This window comes from Thermobia domestica, chromosome 10, assembly GCF_964235325.1.
Source record: "Thermobia domestica chromosome 10, izTheDome1.hap1.1, whole genome shotgun sequence".
Taxonomy (NCBI): Eukaryota; Metazoa; Arthropoda; class Insecta; order Zygentoma; family Lepismatidae; genus Thermobia; species Thermobia domestica.
Genome location: NC_137463.1, coordinates 36,329,632 through 36,352,526, shown reverse-complemented (window position 1 = coordinate 36,352,526; position 22,895 = coordinate 36,329,632). Strand labels below are relative to the sequence as shown.

Genomic DNA, 22,895 nt, shown 5'->3' with positions numbered 1-22,895 from the left:
TAGATTCGAACCAACAACCTTACATGTCTGATTCATCTCTAAATACAGCCAACTAAACAATAAGATTGTGTGTATACGTCAATGCTAGCACTGAGTCAACAAGGTTTTCTTCAAGGTCAAAGTTGCACACGAAGTAAAAAGATGACAACGCAGATCTTCTATCTTTCTATATGAAACATAAACCTAGTGTAAACTGCTCGCACTGAAATGTGTAATGTAACATAATCTGCTCGTCTTCTTTTCATACGCGAAACTGTTCGCACTGAATGGAGTACGACGGCTCAGCGCTTCAATCCACAACGAAGTAAGTTCATGTTTCCTCCTATCATTTTTCATCATCGTTTCAAGGGGACGTTAAACTCAATATTTCTTAAACTAACACAAAAATCGAACTCGGGACCATGACATAGTAATCAAAAAACTGAACTTCTCAATGGGCCATAGTGGCTCAAATATGTGAGATCTCTGCTTCAATCCGCAAGCAAGTAAGTTTATGATGTTTTCTCATTTCTCATCATCGTTTCAAGTGGGACGTTAACATTTCCTGAAACTAGCACCAAGAATCAAACTCGGGACTATTGCATAGTAATCAACACACGTGTACGATGGCTCAGCGCTTGTCTCTCTACTGTATGAGGTCACTGCTTCAATCCTCAGTCAAGTAAGTTCATGTTTCGTCCTATCATCTCTCACCGTTTTCGCGGGGACGTTAAATTCAACATTTCCAAGAATCAAACTCGGGACGATTGCAAGGTTCACTCCTAAAGCGGAACAAAATGCACCCTAAAAGGGAACGAGGTGGACCACCCAAATTTTGTAGTAATATATATTAGGGTCCAGTACTATGATACCAAATGTTTAAATTTGGCAATTTCTAAAAACTTAAGGGGGCGGGCCAAGGTACCATTCCCGGGGGTTCACATATGTACTTATGTTTCATAATAGGGAATGGACTCCTATACATGGCCATATAACCATATAAGGTAAAAAAAATGAAATCTTTAAGTTTTACGTCCCATGTTTATGCCGGTTTTGCTAAAGGAGACGGTGATAATGAGTGAAATGAAGAAAGTAGGAGGAAACGGGAGAACCCCGAGAAAACCCACGAGCACGGTGTTTGTCCACCACAAAGTTCACTTGGCGGGGGCTGGGATCAAACCCGGGACCCCAAGCACCAGAGGTGAACGCTCTACCACTGAGCCACCGCGCCCCCCCCCCCCCCAACCATATAAGGTAATAGGATCTCATCCAAGGAAATGAATTAGGTCAAAAAAAAAAAAAACGAAACACGTGGTACAACGTAATGCTTACGTTTATATTTTGGCAGTTTTATACCCCTAAAAGGGAAACGAGATAGACCACCGAAAAAATTTATAGTGATCTATATTAGGGTTCTATACTATTATACCAAATGTTTAAATTGGGCAATTTCCAAAAAAAATTTAAGGGGTGGGCCAAGGCACTCCTGCCGGGGTGCACAAATGTACCTACGTCTTACAATAGGAAATAAACACCTGTATACACCCATATAAGGTAATAGGACCTCATCCAAGGGAATAAAATAACCAAAAACCAAACACGTGGTTGTACTAAAATTTGGCAATTTTGTACCCCCTAAAAGGGAACGAAGTGGACCACCCAAATTTATTATAATACATGTTAGGGTCCCGTACTATAATACCAAATATATAAAAATGAGCAATTTCCAAAATTTAAGGGGTGGGCCAAAAGTACCCCTCCCGGGGTGCACAAATATACCCATATCTTATGAAAGGTAATGGACCCCTATACATGACCATATAACTATATAGGATAATAACCTCATCAAAGGGGATAAAATCGACCAAAAACCAAACACGTGGTACTACGTATTGCTTACGTTTATATTTTGGCAATTTTGTACCCCTAGAAGGGAACGAGGTGGACCACCCAAATTTATCATAATACATATTAGGGTCCTGTACTATAATACCCAATGTTGAAATTGGGCAATTTCCAAAATTGAAGGGGTGGGCCAAAGTACCCCTCCCAAAAATTTCAAGGGGTGCATTAATATACCCATGTCTTATAAAAGGGAATGAATCCCTGTATACGCCCATATAACCATATAGGGTAATAATACCTCATCCAAGGGGATAAATTAGGTCAAAAACCTCCGAAATTTGAATTTTTGGCAATTTTTTACTCATAAAAGGGAACGACATAGACACCCAATACTGATAGAGGTACATACTGTGGTCCTAGGCTACCACACCCAATTTTTAGATTTGGCTACCCTAGAAGGGAACGAGGTGGACCACCCAAATTTATCATAATACATATTAGGGTCCTGTACTATAATACCCAATGTTGAAATTGGGCAATTTCCAAAATTGAAGGGGTGGGCCAAAGTACCCCTCCCAAAAATTTCAAGGGGTGCATTAATATACCCATGTCTTATAAAAGGGAATGAATCCCTGTATACGCCCATATAACCATATAGGGTAATAATACCTCATCCAAGGGGATAAATTAGGTCAAAAACCTCCGAAATTTGAATTTTTGGCAATTTTTTACTCATAAAAGGGAACGACATAGACACCCAATACTGATAGAGGTACATACTGTGGTCCTAGGCTACCACACCCAATTTTTAGATTTGGCTATTTCCAAAATTTAAGGGGTGGTCCTATGTACCCTGCCAAAATCTAGAGGGGTGGTCCTAAGTACCCCTAGGTCATTGACACGGGCCAGGGACCATGGGTCCTGGGGGGGGGGGGTCCTATGTACCCCTGCCAAATTTTAGGGGGTGGTCCTAGGTACCCCTAGGTCATTGACCCCGGCAGGGACCCAGGGGCAGGGACCCAGGGGCCAAAAAGTGAGACCAAGTCATGCGATTACTACTCTTTCCACTTCTTGATTTAATGCTAGATAACAACGTCAATATGACAATTACTAAATTTTGAACATAAAGGAACTTTCTGTTTAGTCTTGCCCGTGAGACGAGACATGACAAGAAATAAGACTTTTTTCTAGTTTCGCAGGGACGTACGTAGGATCTCGATCCTAGGGAGGGGTACGGGTCCTGGTCCCCACGAAATCCCATTTTTTTTTTGGTAAATTTATTCTAATTTTATGGGTGATTTTACAAAATTTTAATATAGTTTATCCTCATATTGAATTTGGACCCTTCTCAAAAAAAAAAAAAAAAAAAAAGCTTTAGAGCCCAGCAATAATAAATTCCTGTGTACGTGCTTGTCATCTCGTTTCATCTCGATTCTGGAAAACCTTTTTTTTGTCTTGCTTTATAAATTTACTTGCAAAATTGATACCCTGATGTCAATTTCGAACGTAAATTTATAAAACAAAACGTAATTTTTATACAGTACAACCCGTTTATCCGGTCTAAATGGGACCAAAGGCAGTCCGGAAAATCGAAAATCCGGTAATATGGGTAATAAGCAAAACAAATCCTTAAATAAGCAGACTTACCACCTATTACGATAGCTCTTCACATAATTTTTGAAAACAAAGAATTGGTACACTGTCTTTTGTTTCAAACACGTGTGACGTTTGAATGAAGAACGGTTATGCAAACGCTTTAACATTAGTAGTTCAGCTGAAATAGTGTCGGGCTGACGCTCCAAGTACGCCATGATGTTTGCCAGCTGTTGTGTAGCATCTGCATGTGTCATCCACTGTTGCAAAGTGATCGCTCCCTCCTTGTTCACAAATCTGATCTGGATTATCCGGAGATCCGGATCAACGAGGGGCAGATAAATTAGATTGTACTGTACTATGAAACTAGCAACAGTAAAACGGTATTTGAGGGTAAATTTCTGTCGAAAAACAGACGAGAATTGTCATGTTTCTCGTCTCGACTCGAAATTATCACATAAACTGTATGTGTATGGAATTTCATACACACGGCTCTCCCGTGCAGCGCCACATATATGATTTTTTTTATATACGAAAACAATATATTACACTTCGTCGCGTTCGTTCTGTAGGTGTGTATGCAATTAGATACATATGGCGTAGAACTCAGGATTTAATGCCCACGCCGTGTATATGCAAAACCGTACACAAAGAAAATTATACATTTATGCGGCTAAAACAAAGTATTACTGGCGGACTATTATCCGTGGCACGCAGTTGATAACGGTCAACAGATATGGTGGTAATTAAGGTGTTAAGAGTCTGCCTTACTAAAAATAATACAAAATTTACCATTTTTCTTTTGCTTATTTATTCATAAGTGAAAGGAGATAACAAAATGCAACTTACCACAATGAGAGATAATGCTATTCTACAACAGAAAATATGAACCTGAAGAATATTCAGTGTTGCCATCCATAGAAATTACAGTGTTGCCAGAATAACAAAGCTCCTAAAAATCTAAGTTAAAGCAGCGACAAATTGAATGATTTCAACTGGATTTAGTTACGTATCATGTTGTCTTGGTATCCTGTGAACTACTTTTTAAATAATAGTTGTATTTAGTTTGTAATAAACAAAATAATTTTAACACACAGTTATTCAAATTAAATAATAATGTTATTTAAAAAGTAGTTCACCGGAAACCAAAACAACATGATACGTAACCAAACGCAGTTGAGATCGTTCCTCTAGTCGCTGCCTTAACTTAGATTTCAGGGGCGTTGTTATTCTGACAACACTGTAAATTCTAAGGATGGCAACACTGAAAATTCTTTAGGTTCATATTTTCTGTTGTAGAATAACATTATCTATGACTGTGATAACTTGCATTTCATTATCTCCTTTCACTTATGAAAAACATACAAAAGAAAATGGTAAATTTTGTATTATGTATTTTTAGTGAGGCAGACTCTTAAATATGGACTGTTATTTAGTTTCTGAAACAAGAACGTTAGCGAAACTATTTTGTTTAGTTTCCGAGACAAGAACGTAAGCCAATGGTGGACCTTAAGGGAAGTTACGGTATGTCAGCAAAAAAATAATCTTTTCTCAATTCCAACAAAGGGAACAACATTTTACGTAATGTTCTAAATTGTTATTTAGAAGAATTAGTACATTAGGTACGTTTTCTTCTCTTAGTTTCAAGCGCTAGAAGTTTAATTTATTTCACAATCTCTATGATAATAGAAGTAAAGATTCTTCATTTTGAATTGGACAACAGCACTTGTGCTTCCTGTGTTGTGGTCCCAGTTCTATTCCCCGTGCAAGTAGTAAACGGTAGATAAAAATCCAAGCAGCGAGTTGGATTCCACTTTAGGCACTAACTCTCGTTTCATATATAGGTATATATAGTATTTGTGTATTAACTCCAATTAACCAACGATAAAATAAAATTGAGACTTACCTCGCATACGGTGTGAATTTTCTTACTTTCGGAGGTCCAGTCTTGAACGATAGTTCGACGACTTCGGCGAAATCTGGAGGAACAATAATATCTGCTCCCCGACTACTCAGTTTCTCAGAACAATTTATCTACAGACAGAAAATAGAGAACAGTAAGTACATGAGAATATCCTATATTAAAAAAATACTATTCTCTTAATCAAATAAGCTATTTGATAGGCTTTAATTACTTAATGTTAAAAATCAGAATAGACTTCTCTAAAAAAAAAGTCCTATTAAATTTACATGGAACATGGGATGACTTAAGAGTATGGAGGCGTCTTCAACTCATTTACTTGTGATTTATCATAGCAAGAAGGCATTATTATGTTTGTAGTGGTTTACAACAAGATATGCATACTATTAACTAAAAAAACTAAGATTTTTGTACACGTGATTTTCAGCTGATAAATAAGACAATAGCTTTCAACATAATTATTATATACAGGGTGTTCCAGGAATCAACTGATAAACTATGGATACGGGTTCAGGAAGGTTTATCTGCGACTTTGCTCAGAAACGCCTAATTTCGAAGAACGGACCAATTTAAGGTAGTTAGTAGAATAGGTCGTAAGATGGCTACACTGACTAAAGTAACTGACGGATTTCGTATACCTGTTCAGGACCTGAATACAAGAAAAAGTCTTATCTGCAACTTTGATCCGAAAAGTCTTAAGTTGACCTCATCTCCGCAATCAATCATCTTAAACCAAAGTCGCATATATACCTTTTTCATGATTTCAGGTACTGAACAGATATACGAAGTCCGTAGGTTATTTTATTCAGTGTAGTCACTCTACGACTTATTCTACTAACTACTTTAAATTGATCCCATCTTCGTAATTAGGTGTTTCTGACCAAAGTCGCAGATAAACCGTTTTCTTCTATTCAGGACCTAAACACACACACGAAGTTCGTCCGTTTATTCCTGAAACACCCATTATATTTTTGCAAAGTGTAAAATGATTCGAATTTTAAATGAACAATATTTGTAAACTTACAAATATAGTATTTACAAATATTTTTTTGAAAGATAATCATGTAATTATTAGTTTGTAGAATGTTGAATACTTACTAATAAATGCTGACTGTGTACACATATGATTCCAAGGGAAAGCGTAAGAACGGAAGCTAAAATTAAACCAGCATTTCGAAATGCATCTCCCATGGCCATCATTCCTGTCCCTACGTTGCCCTTCAGAAGATGAATCAGTGTCTCTAGTCCCCTACAATATATTAAAGTCATTCGTAAGATTATTTATAGGAATTAGTAAACAGCGGCATGGCACAGTATTTAAAAATCGATCCAATACTGTCTAAAATTTCTAAGTCACTTAACTTATTATAGTTATCTGCACCAAAGAGATCAGGTCGAGAATTGCTATAGCCAATCAACAAGAAAAGATCACTCTTAACTGACAGGTGCAATATTGGACTAAGGAAGAAATTGGTCAAGTGCTATATTTGGAACATTGGACTTTATGGCTCAGAGACTTGGACATTACGGAAGTTAGAGAGGAAATATTTGGAGAGCTTCGAAATGTGGTGTTGGAGGAAGATGGAGAAGATAAAATGGACGGAAAGAGTAACAACAAACAAATACGTTTTAAAACGGATAGGAGAGAAGAGGGCGCTTCTAGCTATCATTATTCGTACAAAAGCCAATTCGTTTGGACACATCTTGCGAAGAAATTGTCTTCTTTACACCGTCATAGAAGGAAAGATGAAAGGAAAGCGAGAAGTATGAAGAAGAACACAACTGATCGGTGGTTTGAAAAATAGAAGAAAATATTGGAAGTTAAAAGAGGAAGCTGAAAATCGAGAAACGTGGAAGAAACATTTCCAGGTCCAAACTGAAAATTAAGAAGAAAAGAAATAAGAAAAAAGAAGATAAAAACCTTACTAGTCCCAGGACTTGTCAAAAGGCAGTCAGAATACTTAATAATAATAATAATAATAATAATAATAATAATAATAATAATAATAATAATAATAATAATAATAATAATAATAATAATAATAATAGTCATTCGAAAATCAATCTCCAACTTCCAGACTTGAGACGAGTTGAGACGATAAGTATTGTAAGAGCATCTCCCCTGGATCTTGGTTATAAACTCACTGTGTTAAATGGATATTAACTGAATATAGGCGGCCAATGGCATATACAAAAGGGGTTTTGGGCTTTAACCACTCCTTGAGCAAGATATTATAGAAAAAAAAAAATTAAAAATGCTATATTAAGATTATTATACAAAAATCACGCTTGTTCTGAAAGGGTAAGAGATAAGAGTGCTTGAATCCTACTTCTGCGTACTGTACTGTAGGCGACAACTCATACTACTTCTAAATACGTAGCTATAGGAATATAGTTATGTCAAAAGTTATTAACTTCAATCAGGCTTCTGTTAAATCTTTTGAATCATGATCATAGATATTTTGCCATTATTGGCAGGTCACTTGCTGCAATTGAGAAGCTTCAATGCTCCACAGTCTTCCACTAACCTCTTCGTCTTCAGGTAAGATTTCTCTGTTTTGATATTGTCCATTAATGGTAGTCTCCTTCGGCTTCTCCCTCTCTTTCCTAGCACCATGCCCTCTAAAACATCCCTCATGATACAGTTTCTTCTTAGCCAATGTCTCAACCAGTTTCTCTTCCTCTTCTTAATAATATGTAAAATTGTTCTTTTCTTCTCCCACCATTTCTAACACTCTCTCATTCGTTTTCCGCTCGACCCAGCTGGTTCTCTCCATTCTTTACCACACACACATTTCGAAAGCTTCCAGTCGTTTCTCATCATTTTGTATAATGTTCATATTTCTGATCCATACAGCACAACTTCACACGTAACACTTCCTCTCAACTCTTTATTCAACGTCCCACAAAATAGTCTTTTTCTTCCTCTTAAAGGCTTCTTTCACCATTCCTATCCTTAATTTTATTTCAAGTCCACATTTCATATCATTACTAATAATACTACCCAGGTATCGAAAAGTAATCACCTGTTCTACTTTCTTCCCTCCTACTTATATTTTTGACACCGATCCCTTAGTTCCAATCATCATGGCTTTTGTCTTTCTAACATCTATTTTCATCCCATATTCTCCAAAACATTTCCTGAAGTTTTCTAACAACTTATTGGTTTTCTTTTCAGATTCTGCAACAAGCGCTATATCATCTGCAAACCGTATACACCTAATCATTTTACCTCCTACTGAAATTCCGTCTTCATTTTGCAGACTCTTTTTCACTATCTCTTCTAGATAGATGTCAAATAATGTAGGCGAGAGACAGCATCCCTGTCGAATCCTCCTTCCAATTGCATTATCCTCTGTGGAATAATAAAACTTAATTCTAACTCCCAACAAATTTTATTCTTCTTAAAAACTTCCAAGAGCCCTTATCGTCTTTATTTCAACATCGGATTTCAATTAATCCACTAATTCTTACGATGACCTATGTCGTACCTGAACCTTTTGTTTAACAACAAACTCAGCGACAGACTATTAAAAAAAACATCTATTCAAGGCAGTAGGACATACGTATGTCTCTAATGTAATAACTTCCATCCACCTAACAATGTGGTCTTATGACCCTATAGCCACCTATCCGAGGATAGAGTGGGCAATCAGGATATGCTTAAGTCACGGATGTCCTCCTACTAGTTGACCGATTTGCGGTGGGTTCGTGCCCATTGCCCACAACAATTTGAAGTATTTCTAAGACGGTTACTAATTACACCTTTCCAAAGAGGTGTGATAAGATACGTCCATTACGCAATGGACCAAAGTCCGTCTCCAAATTATACCTATTGGTAGTGGGAGCTCCTCTAGCGAGTACCAATTTACCGGTATGTAGCGTGTCAGCACTGGAATGTTAAGACAAGCTCACTTTTTCTTCAGTGGTCTCAAAAGACATCCCTACACAATCAGATCTAACTTCATCCGAGAGCTTACTAAAACCAGAAGGAAATACAATTTGCGGCTTTATCTACCCTATGTTACGGCAGAGGTACCACTACCTTTTCTGGCTCAATAACACAGGAAATTAGCACATTTAGGAATGAGACGACCTTTCTAACTGCTGTATCCTAATTGGTTGGTTAGTTACAGTTAAGCGTGCCTTTTTCAGCATTGAGACTATATGAGACGGATACAGTTGTTAAGGTAGAATCCAAACCACAGCAATTCATTTAAGTTTCAAGGCTCTTCCAATGGTGATTCAACCCAGGACCCGATGTATCAAGGATGTGACATTTTTGGTAAACTTCAACTCACACATTTCGTTGTCAGTAGATGAATTGAGGCGTTGGCGTGAAAATGCATATAAGTGACCAAAAAGAATCGAAAATTAGTTTATTGTCGGATAAGATAGTAAGAATCCATGCCATGGCATAATAAAGTCAGTAAATCGCTAGAAGAAATAGTTTAGTTGTGCAGCTCTCGAAAGATGGAGTTAGAGAAAAGTGTAAGAAGTGTCACAAACTTTTTTGCTTGTGTTCTAGAACTCGACTTTTGTGACTTAATATGATTTTCCATGCTAACGCCTCAATTGTATACTAATAACGATAGGTTAAAGATGTACTCTAGTATTGGCTTCCTCACATCAATCGTCAGGTTGTGGATGTAATTTGTTTCCTGCAATCGGAAGATTCATTATTGGCTGTGGCATTTGAAAGACCATGAGAAGAGTTTTAAAGACTATTTTCTGGAATGTTGATTATTTCTCTCCGGACATTAATGCCTATACTATATAATATATTGTAAGTACTGGAGAGGTTTGAGAAAAGCCTTCGGGTCTCATCCTAAACGAAGGGAAAACCTACACCTTCTCGCGGGAGAAAGCGAGCGACGTCTTTGGGGCTAACGTAGGTGGGGACCGACAGACCCCCGGGATAAGGAGTCAGTTTCTACCAAGTGCCAACAGCCTTAGCGGGTGGAGGTCAGGGCACCTTCTTGTCCTTAGGAGAGGAAACTGTCCTAAAAGGCTGATGAACCACTAGATGGTCAACGGCATGGAGATGTGGAAAGGAAATGGGAATACTAGCGCATTATCTTTTCCCAGAAGGGACGAAGGAGGAGAATAAATAAATATGTTGGTTCTTGCTGAGGTAACAAATTCCGGAGGTAAAATAGTCCCCCGTTCGGATCACCGGGTGGGGACTACTCCGGGAAGAATCATCAGAGGAGAAAATAATAACTTTCCTTTCAGCCTGGGAACCTGGAACGTACGAACTCTACGACGTGAGAGAAAACTTGAAAATTTAAAAGTGGAAATGGACAAATGTAAAGTGGACATAGTGGGCTTGAGTGAAGTGAGATGGCCAGAAAAAGATGAAATAGTATCGGGAAAGTACAGAATATACTATTCTGGTGGTGATAAGGCCGAGAATGGTGTTGCGATAGCAATGAAGAAGGAAGTGGCAAGAAGTGTAACCAAAGTGGAATACTGCAGTGACCACTTGATGTTTGTAAAACTACATGCAAAACCAGTTGATATTGTGATAATATAAGTGTATATGCCAACAACCGGCCATGATGATAATGAAGTAGAAGTAATGTATGATCAGATCAGTGACATATTGCATCAGGAAGGAAGAGGTAAGGTTAACGCCGTAGTAATGGGAGACTTCAACAGCGTAGTAGGAGAAGGAGCTGAGAATAAGGTAGTGGGACCGTTTGGACCAAGTAGAAGAAACGAACAATGTCAAATGCTTATCGGTGGTGATGAATACATGCCTTAAGAAAAGGAAAAACAACCCGTGGAAAAGTCCAGGAGATAAGAAACGCTACCAAATCGATTACGTTCTTGTGAAGTAACGTTTCAGGAATAGTGCACGAGACGTGAAGATACTGCCAGGAGCGGACATTGATTTGGATCACAATCTCGTGGTGGCGGAAGTGCAAACCTGGTTAAAGTCGATCAAGGAAAATGGGAGGAGAAATCGAAAATGGAGCCTGGAGCGACTAAGAAATATCGACGATGATGTGAAAGAAGAGGTTGAAGAAACATTCTGTGCAATGGGCGATATGGTTGACAATATAGAGAATAGTTGGGGAGAAGTTAAACAGATTCTACTTGACACACTCCACAATAACATTGGCAGGATGGAAAGAGCACGGAGAAAATCATGGATAACTGAAGCAATGCTTAAGAAGATGGAAGAACACAGAAGGGTAAAAAACACGGACATCAATGAATACAGAAGGCTGAATAATGAATTGAAAAGAGAAACAGACAAAGCCAAAGAAATGTACATGGAGCAGATACGTGAAGAAATAATGGAACTTCAACGACGCGGCAGATATGATCTGATGTACCAGAAAGCACGAGAGTTAGGAGAGAAAGCTAACAAAAGTATACGAACGTTCGGCATCGAAGATCAACAAGGTAATGTAACCACTGATCATCAAAGAATCCTTAGAATTTGGGAATAATACATAAAAGATCTGTATGATCAGAAGAACCACCCCAAAGATATTGCGATCAAAGCAGAGGAAGAGGTGGATGATGAAAAAAGATCCAGTCTATTCAAAAGTGAAGTAATACAAGCAATCAAAGACATGCGAAGGAGAAGGCCCACTGGAAACGATGACATACCAGTAGAATTGCTCAAGGGATTAGGAGACAACGCAATGAAAGTACTGACTTCACTCATTAACAAGATCTACCTGAGTGGAAAACGGCCAAAGGATTTTCTTGATGTTTCAATGATTGCATTGCCCAAGAAAAACCAAGCAAAGAAGTGCAGCGATCACTGAACCATTAGCCTGATTTCCCATACTGGAAAGATCATTGCACGCATACTGAATAGAGGGCTGGAAAGCAAGATAGATGAGAGGTTAGAAGAAGATCAATATGGATTCCGGAAAGGAAAAGGCACGAGAGACGCTATTGGATTCTGAGAATTATATCAGGAACAATTTGTAAAGGAAGAGCTGTATTTGTGCTTCATCGACTGGCGGAAAGCTTTCGACCGAGTCAATTGGACGAAACTTCTGAAAATACTTAAAGAAATCGGAGTCAACTGGAGAGATCGACGACTCATTCAAAACCTGTACATAGGACAACGAGTGAAGTTGCGCTTGAATGAAGGAGAAACCAGTAGTGTATAGATTGGAAGAGAAGTCAGACAAGGATGTAGTTTGTCGCCCCAATTATTCAACATCTACAGTGAATGTTTAATGAATGAAGCATTAACGGGAATTGGAGATTTCAAAATGGGAGGGCAGCTCATTAACAAGATCAGATATGCAGATTATACGGTTATAATAGCTAAAACCGAAAGAGGACTACAGGGCATGATTGACAAAATATACTGGAAAACTGTATGGAATAGAAATTAACATCGAAAAAATCGAAAGTCGACTCAAAGTAAAATCGACTAAAATCAACTCAAGTAAACCATTGTATTAAAAATAAAGAAAAATATTATACAAACCACATAAATGCAGATAATTAAGTCTATATTAAAGGAACGTTGATCAAACAACAGACGACAGCCTTTATCTTCTACGTTTCCAAAGTATTTTGTACGAAATGACAATATTCACAACAGTTGATTCCATTTCAAGAGATGGATATTTACTCGAATTACTTTGTCTGAAGACAAGTTGAATAATTAAGAGAATAACCCGTGTTCTCTTTCATTGTTTTTTTATTTACTGTAGACAGAATTTGATTGTTGGAACCATTGTTTTGAAGAGTATAATATGTCCTCTGTACAATGAATAAAACAAAATAATCAAGAAGTGGATGGATTATTCCTTAATTATTATTGATTTAACTTGTCTTTCGACATAGTTTGAACACCATGAAGTTGATTTTTATCATTAGCTTCTGGCGTAAATATGCCTTAGCTTATAGTTCAATTCCAGGTGTATATGTATGGGTGGTACTTTATTTCTCGGTAACTATTCGCAGATGTACATGGAATTTAATGGGCAAGTAATCCACTGTCTAGGGAATAAAGATCATTATATTTAGTGGCTAAGCTCGGTCAAGGATTGGCTCGGCTCTCGCCTTGTATATGGCCCTTTACTTCTCGGTAACTATTGGCTAGACCTACATGAAGTTTAGTGGGCATGTAACCTATTACCTAGGGAATAAAGATCGCTATATTTAGTGCCTGAGCTAGGCCTCGGCTCGGCACGCCTTGTATATGGCCCTTTATTTCTCGGTAAGTGTATGCCAGATCTACATGAAAATTAGTGAGCAAGTTACGCATTCCATAGGGAATAAAGATCGCTGTGTTTAGTGCCTCAGCTAGGCCTAGACTCGTCACGCCTTGTATGTAGCCCTTTATTTCTAGGTGAGTGTATGCCAGATCTACATGAAAATTAGTGAACAAGTTACGCATTGCCTAGGGAATAAAGATAGCTATATTTAGTGTCTGAGCTAGGCCTAGGCTCGGCACGCCTTGTATGTGGTCCTTTATTTCTCGTAACTCTATGCCAGATCTACATGAAATTAAGTGGGTAAGTAACGCATTGTCTAGGGAATAAAGATCACTATATTTAGTGCCTGAACTAGGGCAGGAATATGATCGGTACGCCTTGCATGTGGTCCTTTACTTCTCGGTAATTATTGGCCAGATGTACATGAAATTTAGTGGGCAGGTAAGTCATTGTCTAGGAAATAAATATCACTATATTTAGTGGTTAAGTTCGGCCAAGGACAGGCCCGGCTCTCGCCTTGTATGTGGTCTTTTACTCCTCGGTAACTACTGGCCAGATCTAGCTACATGAAATTTAGTGGGTAAGTAACCTATTGTCTAGGGAATACAGATCGCTATATTTGGTGACCAACCTCGGTCAGGAGCATCTGAGTTGGGTTCACCTCGGGTTTTAAAATTGTCGCTCCCAACTAAATATATAGGAAAAATAAGTGGTAAGTGCTGTCATTTGCTGGTACAGTCGAGTTTTCACACCTAACCTTTCTTCCCTATTCAATAATAATAATAATAATAATAATAATAATAATAATAATAATAATAATAATAATAATAAAGTCCGCGAAACTTTTCTTTAACAATAATTACGAGCAATGAAGTGCTGTTTTTAAGCTAGTAGCCTATGTACTTTACCTCAACCACTAAAATATCTTAACTTTACATAACCTGTATAACTAACAACACATTCTTCTGTTAATTAAGTAGAAATTCCTTACGATGTAGGATGAGCAATGTCCGATTGGCTGCTGCTGCTGCCTACGTCCAATTTCTGGTCAAGCTTTTTGGTCATCTGGGGCAGGTGGCATGAAGCATCATTGGATTCTAGGTCCATTTTCGCCATTTTATCTCTGGAAACAAAAGTGTCAGCTGTAGAGTAAGGAACGACCTGCAAGTAAGTTAGGATACAGCATAACCAAGTCATGGTTACCAATGTGGAAACCAATACACTTATTTTTAGATAAAGTGGTTTGCTACACAATATATAGAAATATACCAAATATAGTGTACTTTGAAAAAAAATGCCTCCGAAATTATTTCTTTTAAAAGAAAGTAAAATTGTTTACAGTGTTCTTTCAGAGTAATTTTTTTTTCACAGCTGTGCACTTCAGAAGCGTCATTCGGGGCTTCAGGGGAGCAATTGCCCCCTGAGTTCGAAATTTAAACGCGTTTTAATCAATACGATAAGAATAGATGATATTATACATATGAAAGATGTAAAAATCTACTTACAACAGAAGACGGATCTTCCCCACCAGGAGCTACTAACTTTTTCCGTCCTTTGACATTTTCGGAAAATATCAACATAAAAATTACTTTTAAAATGATATGAAAGCTTTCGGTTTAACGTCCGACCATTATGAACCTTAGTCTAAGAAAGATGGATGATCATGGTAAGTGAATGATAATGGCAGGATATGTGTAATGAGAATATGGCAGGAAATGGGACTGCTCCGGGGGACACTACGGACACGATATGGTCCGTCACAAATTTACTTGGCTGTGGATCGAACTGGAGATCCCACACAAAAGAGGTGAGCGTTCCACCACAGAGTCACCGTACTCCCTTATTATATAAAAATTATACTATGCATTGCGAAAGAATGCGATTTGATAGGAATTCAAATTACTCTTCATTGCATTGCGAAGTCAGCAGTGCTACATACTTTTCTAGCTCCGGGTCTCCAGACGGGTTAATCCGCTCCTGGGTCTGACTCACGAATCACAAAGTACGTGATCCGTTTAATTACTTAGATACAAAGAAGAGGAGTGGGTTTGAAGATCATGACCATTCAAGGAGTTTAAAATTGAGCTATTATTTTCTTTGGGGTGTCAGTAGAAGAATTTAGGAGTTACGTGGGGTGAAGGAGAGAGAGATAAAAAAAATTAACTTTAGTAGTCGTAAACCACTCACAAGCATTTTCTTCAGGTAGACGCTGCGGAAGCAATTCACAAAACAAGACATTTCATATTACGTACGAGGAATGATCAGAAAGTACGGTTACCATTAAAGCCTGCAGTGAAACATGTATATATTATTTCATACAACCAATACAGCCAACAGATAGTACATACATTACGTTATTTTTCGACATAGTTTCCATATTGGTTAAGGCACTTGTCGCATCGTATGATGAGTTTGAAGATTTCCTTCAAGTAAAAATCTTGTCCTTGCGTGTTCAGCCACGTTTTCAGAAAGAGTTCCACCTCCTCGTCTGAAGCAACGGCCTCCTATGTGCGCCTTCAAGTGCGGGAACAGGTGAAAATCAATCCTGAATAAACAATCCACGCGAGCTGTGATCAAGTATGTTGATGCCGTGCTTGGGTTGGCCGCTGAACTTCTCGTCAGAGATGTTTTCTCTCCCAGCCGCAAATAAAACTTTCAACACCATTCTGATACATGCTGACGGGAGACATTACAGTCTTTCCGTAAACCTTTACCAGCTGCCGATGAATTTCAGCCACGTTTACATGTTTCGCTCATAGAAATCGCATAACTGAGCAGACTTCTTTGCGAGACAAGTTTTCCAAACGAGTCGCCATTTGTGTTTGCCTACAACTAGCGCCATAGTTAACGGTGGCTGAAACTCTGCACAGTTGCCAACTCCATGTATTACAATTTCAGCACATTCTTCATTCCTCTATAACAGACGAAACTCCAGAAATATCAGCCTTGTAATCTTAATTTCTGATACTCCCTGGTATATAGATTTTTTCTTTTATCGTCGTTAAGAACAGCGGAAAAATATAGCCGCAAAATGTGCACTATACGAAGCAGGAACTATAACAATTTTTCTTATCTAACATGGTTATAGAGTGTGAAGTATGTTATTGAGAATGAAGGCATGTGCTATTTATCTAGTGGATTGTGTAATATGATAATAACGGTTAATTAATTGAAGCTTCACGTGAACTGTAAAACAAAAGAATATAGAAGCTGAATATGTTAGGAAAGATTAAACTACGCAACAAATATGTGCTATGGTACGGGGAAAACGCATATCAAATAACACTCACACTGACTATTATTATTGTTGTTAGAGTCGTACGGTACAGGATGTCTACGATAAACGATAAATAGATGCTTTCCGTCACTGGTCAAACCGGTCCGCACACATGCAGGATTTTTAAAAATAGCCACATGCACAAAATCAAATATTGCATATCATTGTGCAAGAAAAAAATGCATCATGAAAACAGGTTTTTATCGTTGTAATAAAAGACAAATGTCAGTCTGTCAATCAGTACATCACGTAAATTCCCGATAGTGAAAAATGACGACAATAGGTGTCACTCTTGCTTGCCTAACAGTAATAGATGTATTACCTGCGGGGTCGTTGTGTATAACGAACATCTTGAGCAATATTGCTTAGAAAATATATGGAGTTGGAGCTGTGTGTGGAAAAACTCAAAGATTAAATGAATAAATTTATTGCATGTAGACAATTAGAGGTCTTCATTAGACACGATTTTAACCTATAATGTGCTGCGGGTTGAAGACTTGTGCGCATCAACTAATGTTTATATACAGCATTATTATCACTGGTACAAATCCCGCGGAGGATGAGGGGGACATGTCCCTTCCAATCTTGGAGCTGGGGAGGACTGTCCCACCCAATAATCTGATTTGAAATGTGTTTCCTGGGAAGAAATATGATGATTTCTGTCTGATTGCCACAAAGGAAAGTGAGTGTTCCCCAGAATAAGCCTAAAATCAGCCCACCTCCCAATGTTGAAGACAACTCTGCTCCTCTGATCCTCCACAGCATTGTTTTTCAACTTCAACTTCATTTTGAACATCACTTAAAAAAAAAATATGGGAACCCCCAACCCCATGTTGAAGACAGATTTGAGCCGCTGATTATTATTCACTATTTTCTCTATCTATGAATTCTACGTGTATTGTTCGAGAGAAGTACACTGTATACACTGTATACAAAGTATTCGTACAGACCCAAGTTTTGTACAATTTCAATGGTACTATTCATATCATGGATGTAGAGTGGGTGATAAAATTACATGTATTGCCTAGTGCATGCATCATGAATATATTAACAAAGTGACTTTTAAAGAAAAGCTATTTTTCCTCTGTAACAAAAAATAAAAACAAAATAATTCTAAAATTGTACGTGGAAAGAGTATTTGTACAGCTGACATATTCAAGAAAATAATAGTAATAATAACTTCACTTCTCGATTGATTAATACTTTGTAGGGTACCATTCAATACCTATAAAGGTAACTAAGACAGTTCTGTCGCTTCTTGAGGAAGTCTGTGTTCAATTGGCCCTCACACCGTGAGTTGAGTGCGAATGAAGATAAGACGAATGTCAGTTGTTTCTGTGGGTCCGACATACTACCTGGTTGTGGGAATTCAGTTACACCGTGAACTTGCTTAAGGACAGTGAACATGGAACCTCCACAGAGCATCATAAGGGCGTGTATGCTGTACGAGTTCGGGGTTAAACGCCGCTGCAAATGAGCGGAAGATATACCAGGTTTTGGTAAGCGTATCGTGACTACGCGGACAGTGCTGCGGTGGTTTTACAAGTTTAAGAACGAAACTCTCGGAGACACACCGCGTGCCGAAAGACCAACACATGTACAAAATGAAGATCTTCAATAATTGAGGCGAACAGTGGCCAGACATGAGAGGAACTGGAACTACAATTTAGTGTAAGTGGAGAAACAATTCGAAAGCCCCTCCATCAACTTGGGGAGCACTACAGGTTAGGTCGATGGGTCCCACATGATTTGACTCTTTGGCCAGAAGGCAACGCGAGCAGACACCTATGTTTCTTTGCTATTTAGTCTGAGAAACGAGCCATTTCTGGACAGGGTGTTGACATGTGATGAGAAGTGGATTCTGTACGAAGCTCCTAGGCACCATCATTGGTTAGCATCTCATGAACTGGTTCCAAAACAGCAGAAAGCAGCACTGCACCAGAAGAACGTCTTCCTGTGTGTTTGCTGGTCTGCTTGCGGCCTCGTGCATCGAGAACTGCTACCAGCTGGTCACAACATCAATGCAGCTGTGTACTTTCAGGAGTTGAGGCATGTTCAAGAAAAGCTCAAAATTCTGGAGCCAGCACTTCTGAATCGCAAAACTGTGCTGCTGTTAGAGGACAACGCTAAACCCCATGTGGCTAGAATGATCCGGACACCATTCTATGACTTGAATGGGAAACACTATTGCATCCGCCATACTCCCCGGACATTGCACCGTCCGGTTATCACCTGTTCCATTCCTTGGACAATCACCTTAAAGGACGCCAGTTCTGATCCCTAGTATCTAGAGGTGCAAAATGCACTTGATACCTTCTTCGCTTCACGGCACACCAAGTTCTAACTCGATGAAATCCACGACCTTCCAGAACGTTGGCAGAAGGTCGTCAATGCTGATGGGAACTATTTTTTATCTTCCAGGTACGTCTTAGATGACATATCGATGTTCAAAGGAGGTGGGTGAAATAGCGAGAGAACTTTCTTGGTTACCTTTATATAAGTGCGTGGAGTCTTCTGTAAATGGGAACGACAAAGTTCGCTGTTATTTTTAGATGAAATATTGTCACATTCTTCCAATAAAGCATTTTAAAGAATTGCTTTGTTAGCTTTATGGGATTGATGTCTGGTCACTACTTTTATATGTGAACTTGATTGGGTATATTATTAGTACCAACATCCTAGTATGATATTTGGTATGTTTTGGATTTTTATTGTGCAAAAATACGAAGTCATAATTGGGAACCATTTTTATAGTTCTTTGAAGAAGATTGCTATTTAATATATTGATATGGTTCTTTTGGTTCATCTTTCCTTCTACAAAACACAAATTCCCGACACCAATAGCAGTTTGTGACCGCCAAACAAGCATAGATCCTTCAGCATGTTTTATTATGGGAGTACGATTTTTGGGATCGATGTCTGTTGCCTTCATTCTTCGTATAGTTTTTCTATCATTTGATCCAAACAAGTTGTACTTACCGTAAATACGCGCGTAATTTTCACCCTCGCATAATTTCCACATCCCAATTTTGAAGGTCATTTTCTGTATATTTTATTTTCCTCGCGTAATTTGCACACGCGAGGATTTGACAGTGATTTCTAAGGTAAGAAACCACACGACTTCTTAATCAATTTTTTTAATGTTATTTTTCTACAAATTTAGAATTAGTTGTTTGTCGTCAATTCTTGCTACAAAGAAAATGTGTACCGGTATTTTCGTGTTATTTTGACTGGAGAAAAAATTAGATGATGTTCACTGATGTGGCTATTTTTTTTCCTGCATAATTTACGCACCCTTGTTTCAAAACAACTTTTTTTCGTCTAAAAAAGTGCGAAAATTACGCGAGTAAATACGGTAACTCTCGTCGATGGCAACTTTGTTTCAAATGTCAAAGAGCTTATTTACATCCTTTAGTGCAAATTCTGGTCGCTTCTTGTGATTACTGTTAATACGCTAAGTTTTGTTTCTTGAGATGCGGCAATTATACGATGCTGTTTTCAATGTATTCTCCGCTGTAGCCAATGACACTCGTCGTCTCTTCAGCTCATTTGCAATCTGAGGGGCACTTATCTTTGGATTAATTTCGATAGTTTGCACTACTATGATCTTGTTTCTATTTGATAGTTCTTCTGGTTGACCATTCCTATATTCGTTTCTAATTGACTTTGTAACGCTAAATCTAATATCAACTGCACCATTGAGGGAAATCGTTACATGATTTAAGATGCTTCAGACACCAATTTAGTCTAATTGTGACCCCCTGATAATAATTTTCCTATCAACCTCCGTTATTTCTTTCCCTTTTGTGCCCCCATCTTGCCTTTTCCTAAATGTTTGTGGCGAACGGAGACTGAGAAATAGGTTGCCTTCTATCAGCAACCTTCTCAAACGCCAATGCAAAAGTAATCACCGTAACAGTTCTTGGCAGATATTTTTACTACTAATAGAACTACGGTGTACGAATACTTTTTCAATGGGAGTAAGATGTGGAACAGCAAACTACACTGAATAGGTGGCGCAATTGGTGAACTAATGGTGCAAGATAGTCTGGACGTAAATGCATATACGTCTCAACGTAATTTCCTTATTAAACAATCGTAAACAGGCGCTCATTCTTAAAAAAAAGTAACTGTCCGAATAATTTTTCGAGTATGTAATTCTCATTTGCTTTCCAAAATGTAGTTACACAAATCATAACACAAATTCCACTACCATAGAGAATGTGAAACTTTCAAAAACGAACAAAAAAAAGTTAAAACGTTATATCTTAGGGACTTTTATTCACGCAGTTGATGTAGCAGTTGTTCAACGCCTGCGTTTTCTAACTACATTAAGTCAAAGCATTACCTTTATCCACGGAGAAGCGGATCCTCTGCTGTCGCAGTCTGGAAATCCAACCACTGCGAGGATGCGAGGCAGTTGGGCGGTTTGTATTTACATTTTATCATAGGAGACATTTTATGGACAACAATTCGGATCGTGTCGAGGATTCATTTGATTTAATGCGGCCATTGCGCAACCGCTATCCCATCCGCGTGCATAAAAGGGTCGACAAGGGCATTAGCAGATCCGCGGCGGTCGAGCAACTACATGGATAAAACCGGCCTTAGGATGTGAAAAATAAGTACAGTATACAATATAAAAAATAATAATAATAAGAGAAAGGGATGAGTATAAATGTATTAATTTTCATAGAAAATAAGACAAGTAGTTGATGTACGTAGTAGTTCCATCCACAGTGGATTGCACATAATAATATCTTACGTTTAACTATAAAGTTCATGTTTTATTTAAAGAATGGGTACTATAATAATAATAATAATAATAATAATAATAATAATAATAATAATAATAATAATAATAATAATAATAATAATAATAATAATAATAGATATGGCCATCACACTGTTTCTTAAAGCTCCAATAAGTGATCGAAGCAGGGGCATTAGTGTATATGAAGTTATTAGATTGGCTACAAACTATTCATCATAGTACGATTTATGAAATTTGTTTTGAGGATATTACAGGTCAGTTTAATCATACCTGAAATAGTTTCTCACTATATAATGGATACTACCTTATGTCACTGAAACAGTAGTCTGTGTTTGTGTAAGAAAAAAGTCATTGATGAAGAGGAGTTTTCAATGCAAATTTCGGCATTAATAATGGGGCGCGGTGGATCGGTGGTAGAGCGTTCACCTTCGGTGCTTGGGGGTCCCTGGTTCGATCCCAGCTGTCGCTGTGTGGACTTTGTGCCGGACAAACACCGTGCTCGTGGATTTTCTCGGGGTTCTCCCGTTTCCTCCCACTTTCTTCATTCCACCATTTCACTCACCTCTCATTCCCGTCTCCTTTAGCCTAACTGGCATAACCGTGGGACGTAAAAAAACTTAAGATTTCGGCATTAATAAACACTTTAGACACATTCCTGAATTTAATTTAATGTAATAAATAATTATTTTTATTTCGTAGTTATATTAAAATTGAAATATTCGAATGTTCAACATTTTCTTCGAATATTTTTTAAAAAACAAAATTATCGAACAAAATAATTTGAATACTAATGAATGTTCTACGATTGTGGAAGAAATATTTGGGCAGTTGTTCGACTGAAAAGTATTTGCACAATTTATCCATATGTTTCCATGCAAACAACATACTTACGCAATGGTCCAAATCGGTTGTACATTAACGGTTCCTTCTCCGCTGCCAGATTTGTGAATGTGAGATATGATTTCTCTCTCCATGTTGCTTTGCTAAAATAAAATAAATAAATAAACTTTATGTCATTTTTAAAAGTCCAGCATTGTGTCAGCGATAGTATTTTATGATGTAATCTAGTCATACAAACTACGTACACAAACATATTCATACGTTCATTTGCAAATTAAAAACAGTGTAAAACGAAAAAACGACAGCTTCACGATCTTTTTTGTCATACATCATGTTAAGTAACAGAAAGTCATTAAATGATAATTTATTATTGCTTTCCTAATATGTGGTTTGCATATTTGGATTTAGTAATATCTTTTTCAAGCACCGACGCTCTACAAAACGTTATCTACAGTTTCATTAGAA

General features: G+C 37.9%; 1 protein-coding gene across 6 annotated transcripts in view; it reads right to left on the bottom strand.

Moving 5' to 3' along the window:
• Positions 1–22,895, bottom strand: part of LOC145662449 (proton-coupled amino acid transporter-like protein pathetic) — a 124,236-nt gene that overhangs the window by 47,241 nt on the left and 54,100 nt on the right. For 5 of the 6 annotated variants that reach the window (XM_081728034.1, XM_081728036.1, XM_081728033.1 and 2 more), the window contains exons 2-5: positions 22,482–22,573; positions 14,531–14,662; positions 6,437–6,587; positions 5,324–5,451 (exon numbers count right to left, since the gene is read on the bottom strand). In XM_081728034.1, the coding sequence (XP_081584160.1) occupies positions 5,324–5,451; positions 6,437–6,587; positions 14,531–14,662; positions 22,482–22,564 (494 nt within the window). In that variant the 5' untranslated portion in view covers positions 22,565–22,573. Of the gene's footprint in view, positions 1–5,323; positions 5,452–6,436; positions 6,588–14,530; positions 14,701–22,481; positions 22,574–22,895 lie in introns of those variants that run through there. The other variant, XM_081728037.1, reaches the window with a different exon arrangement.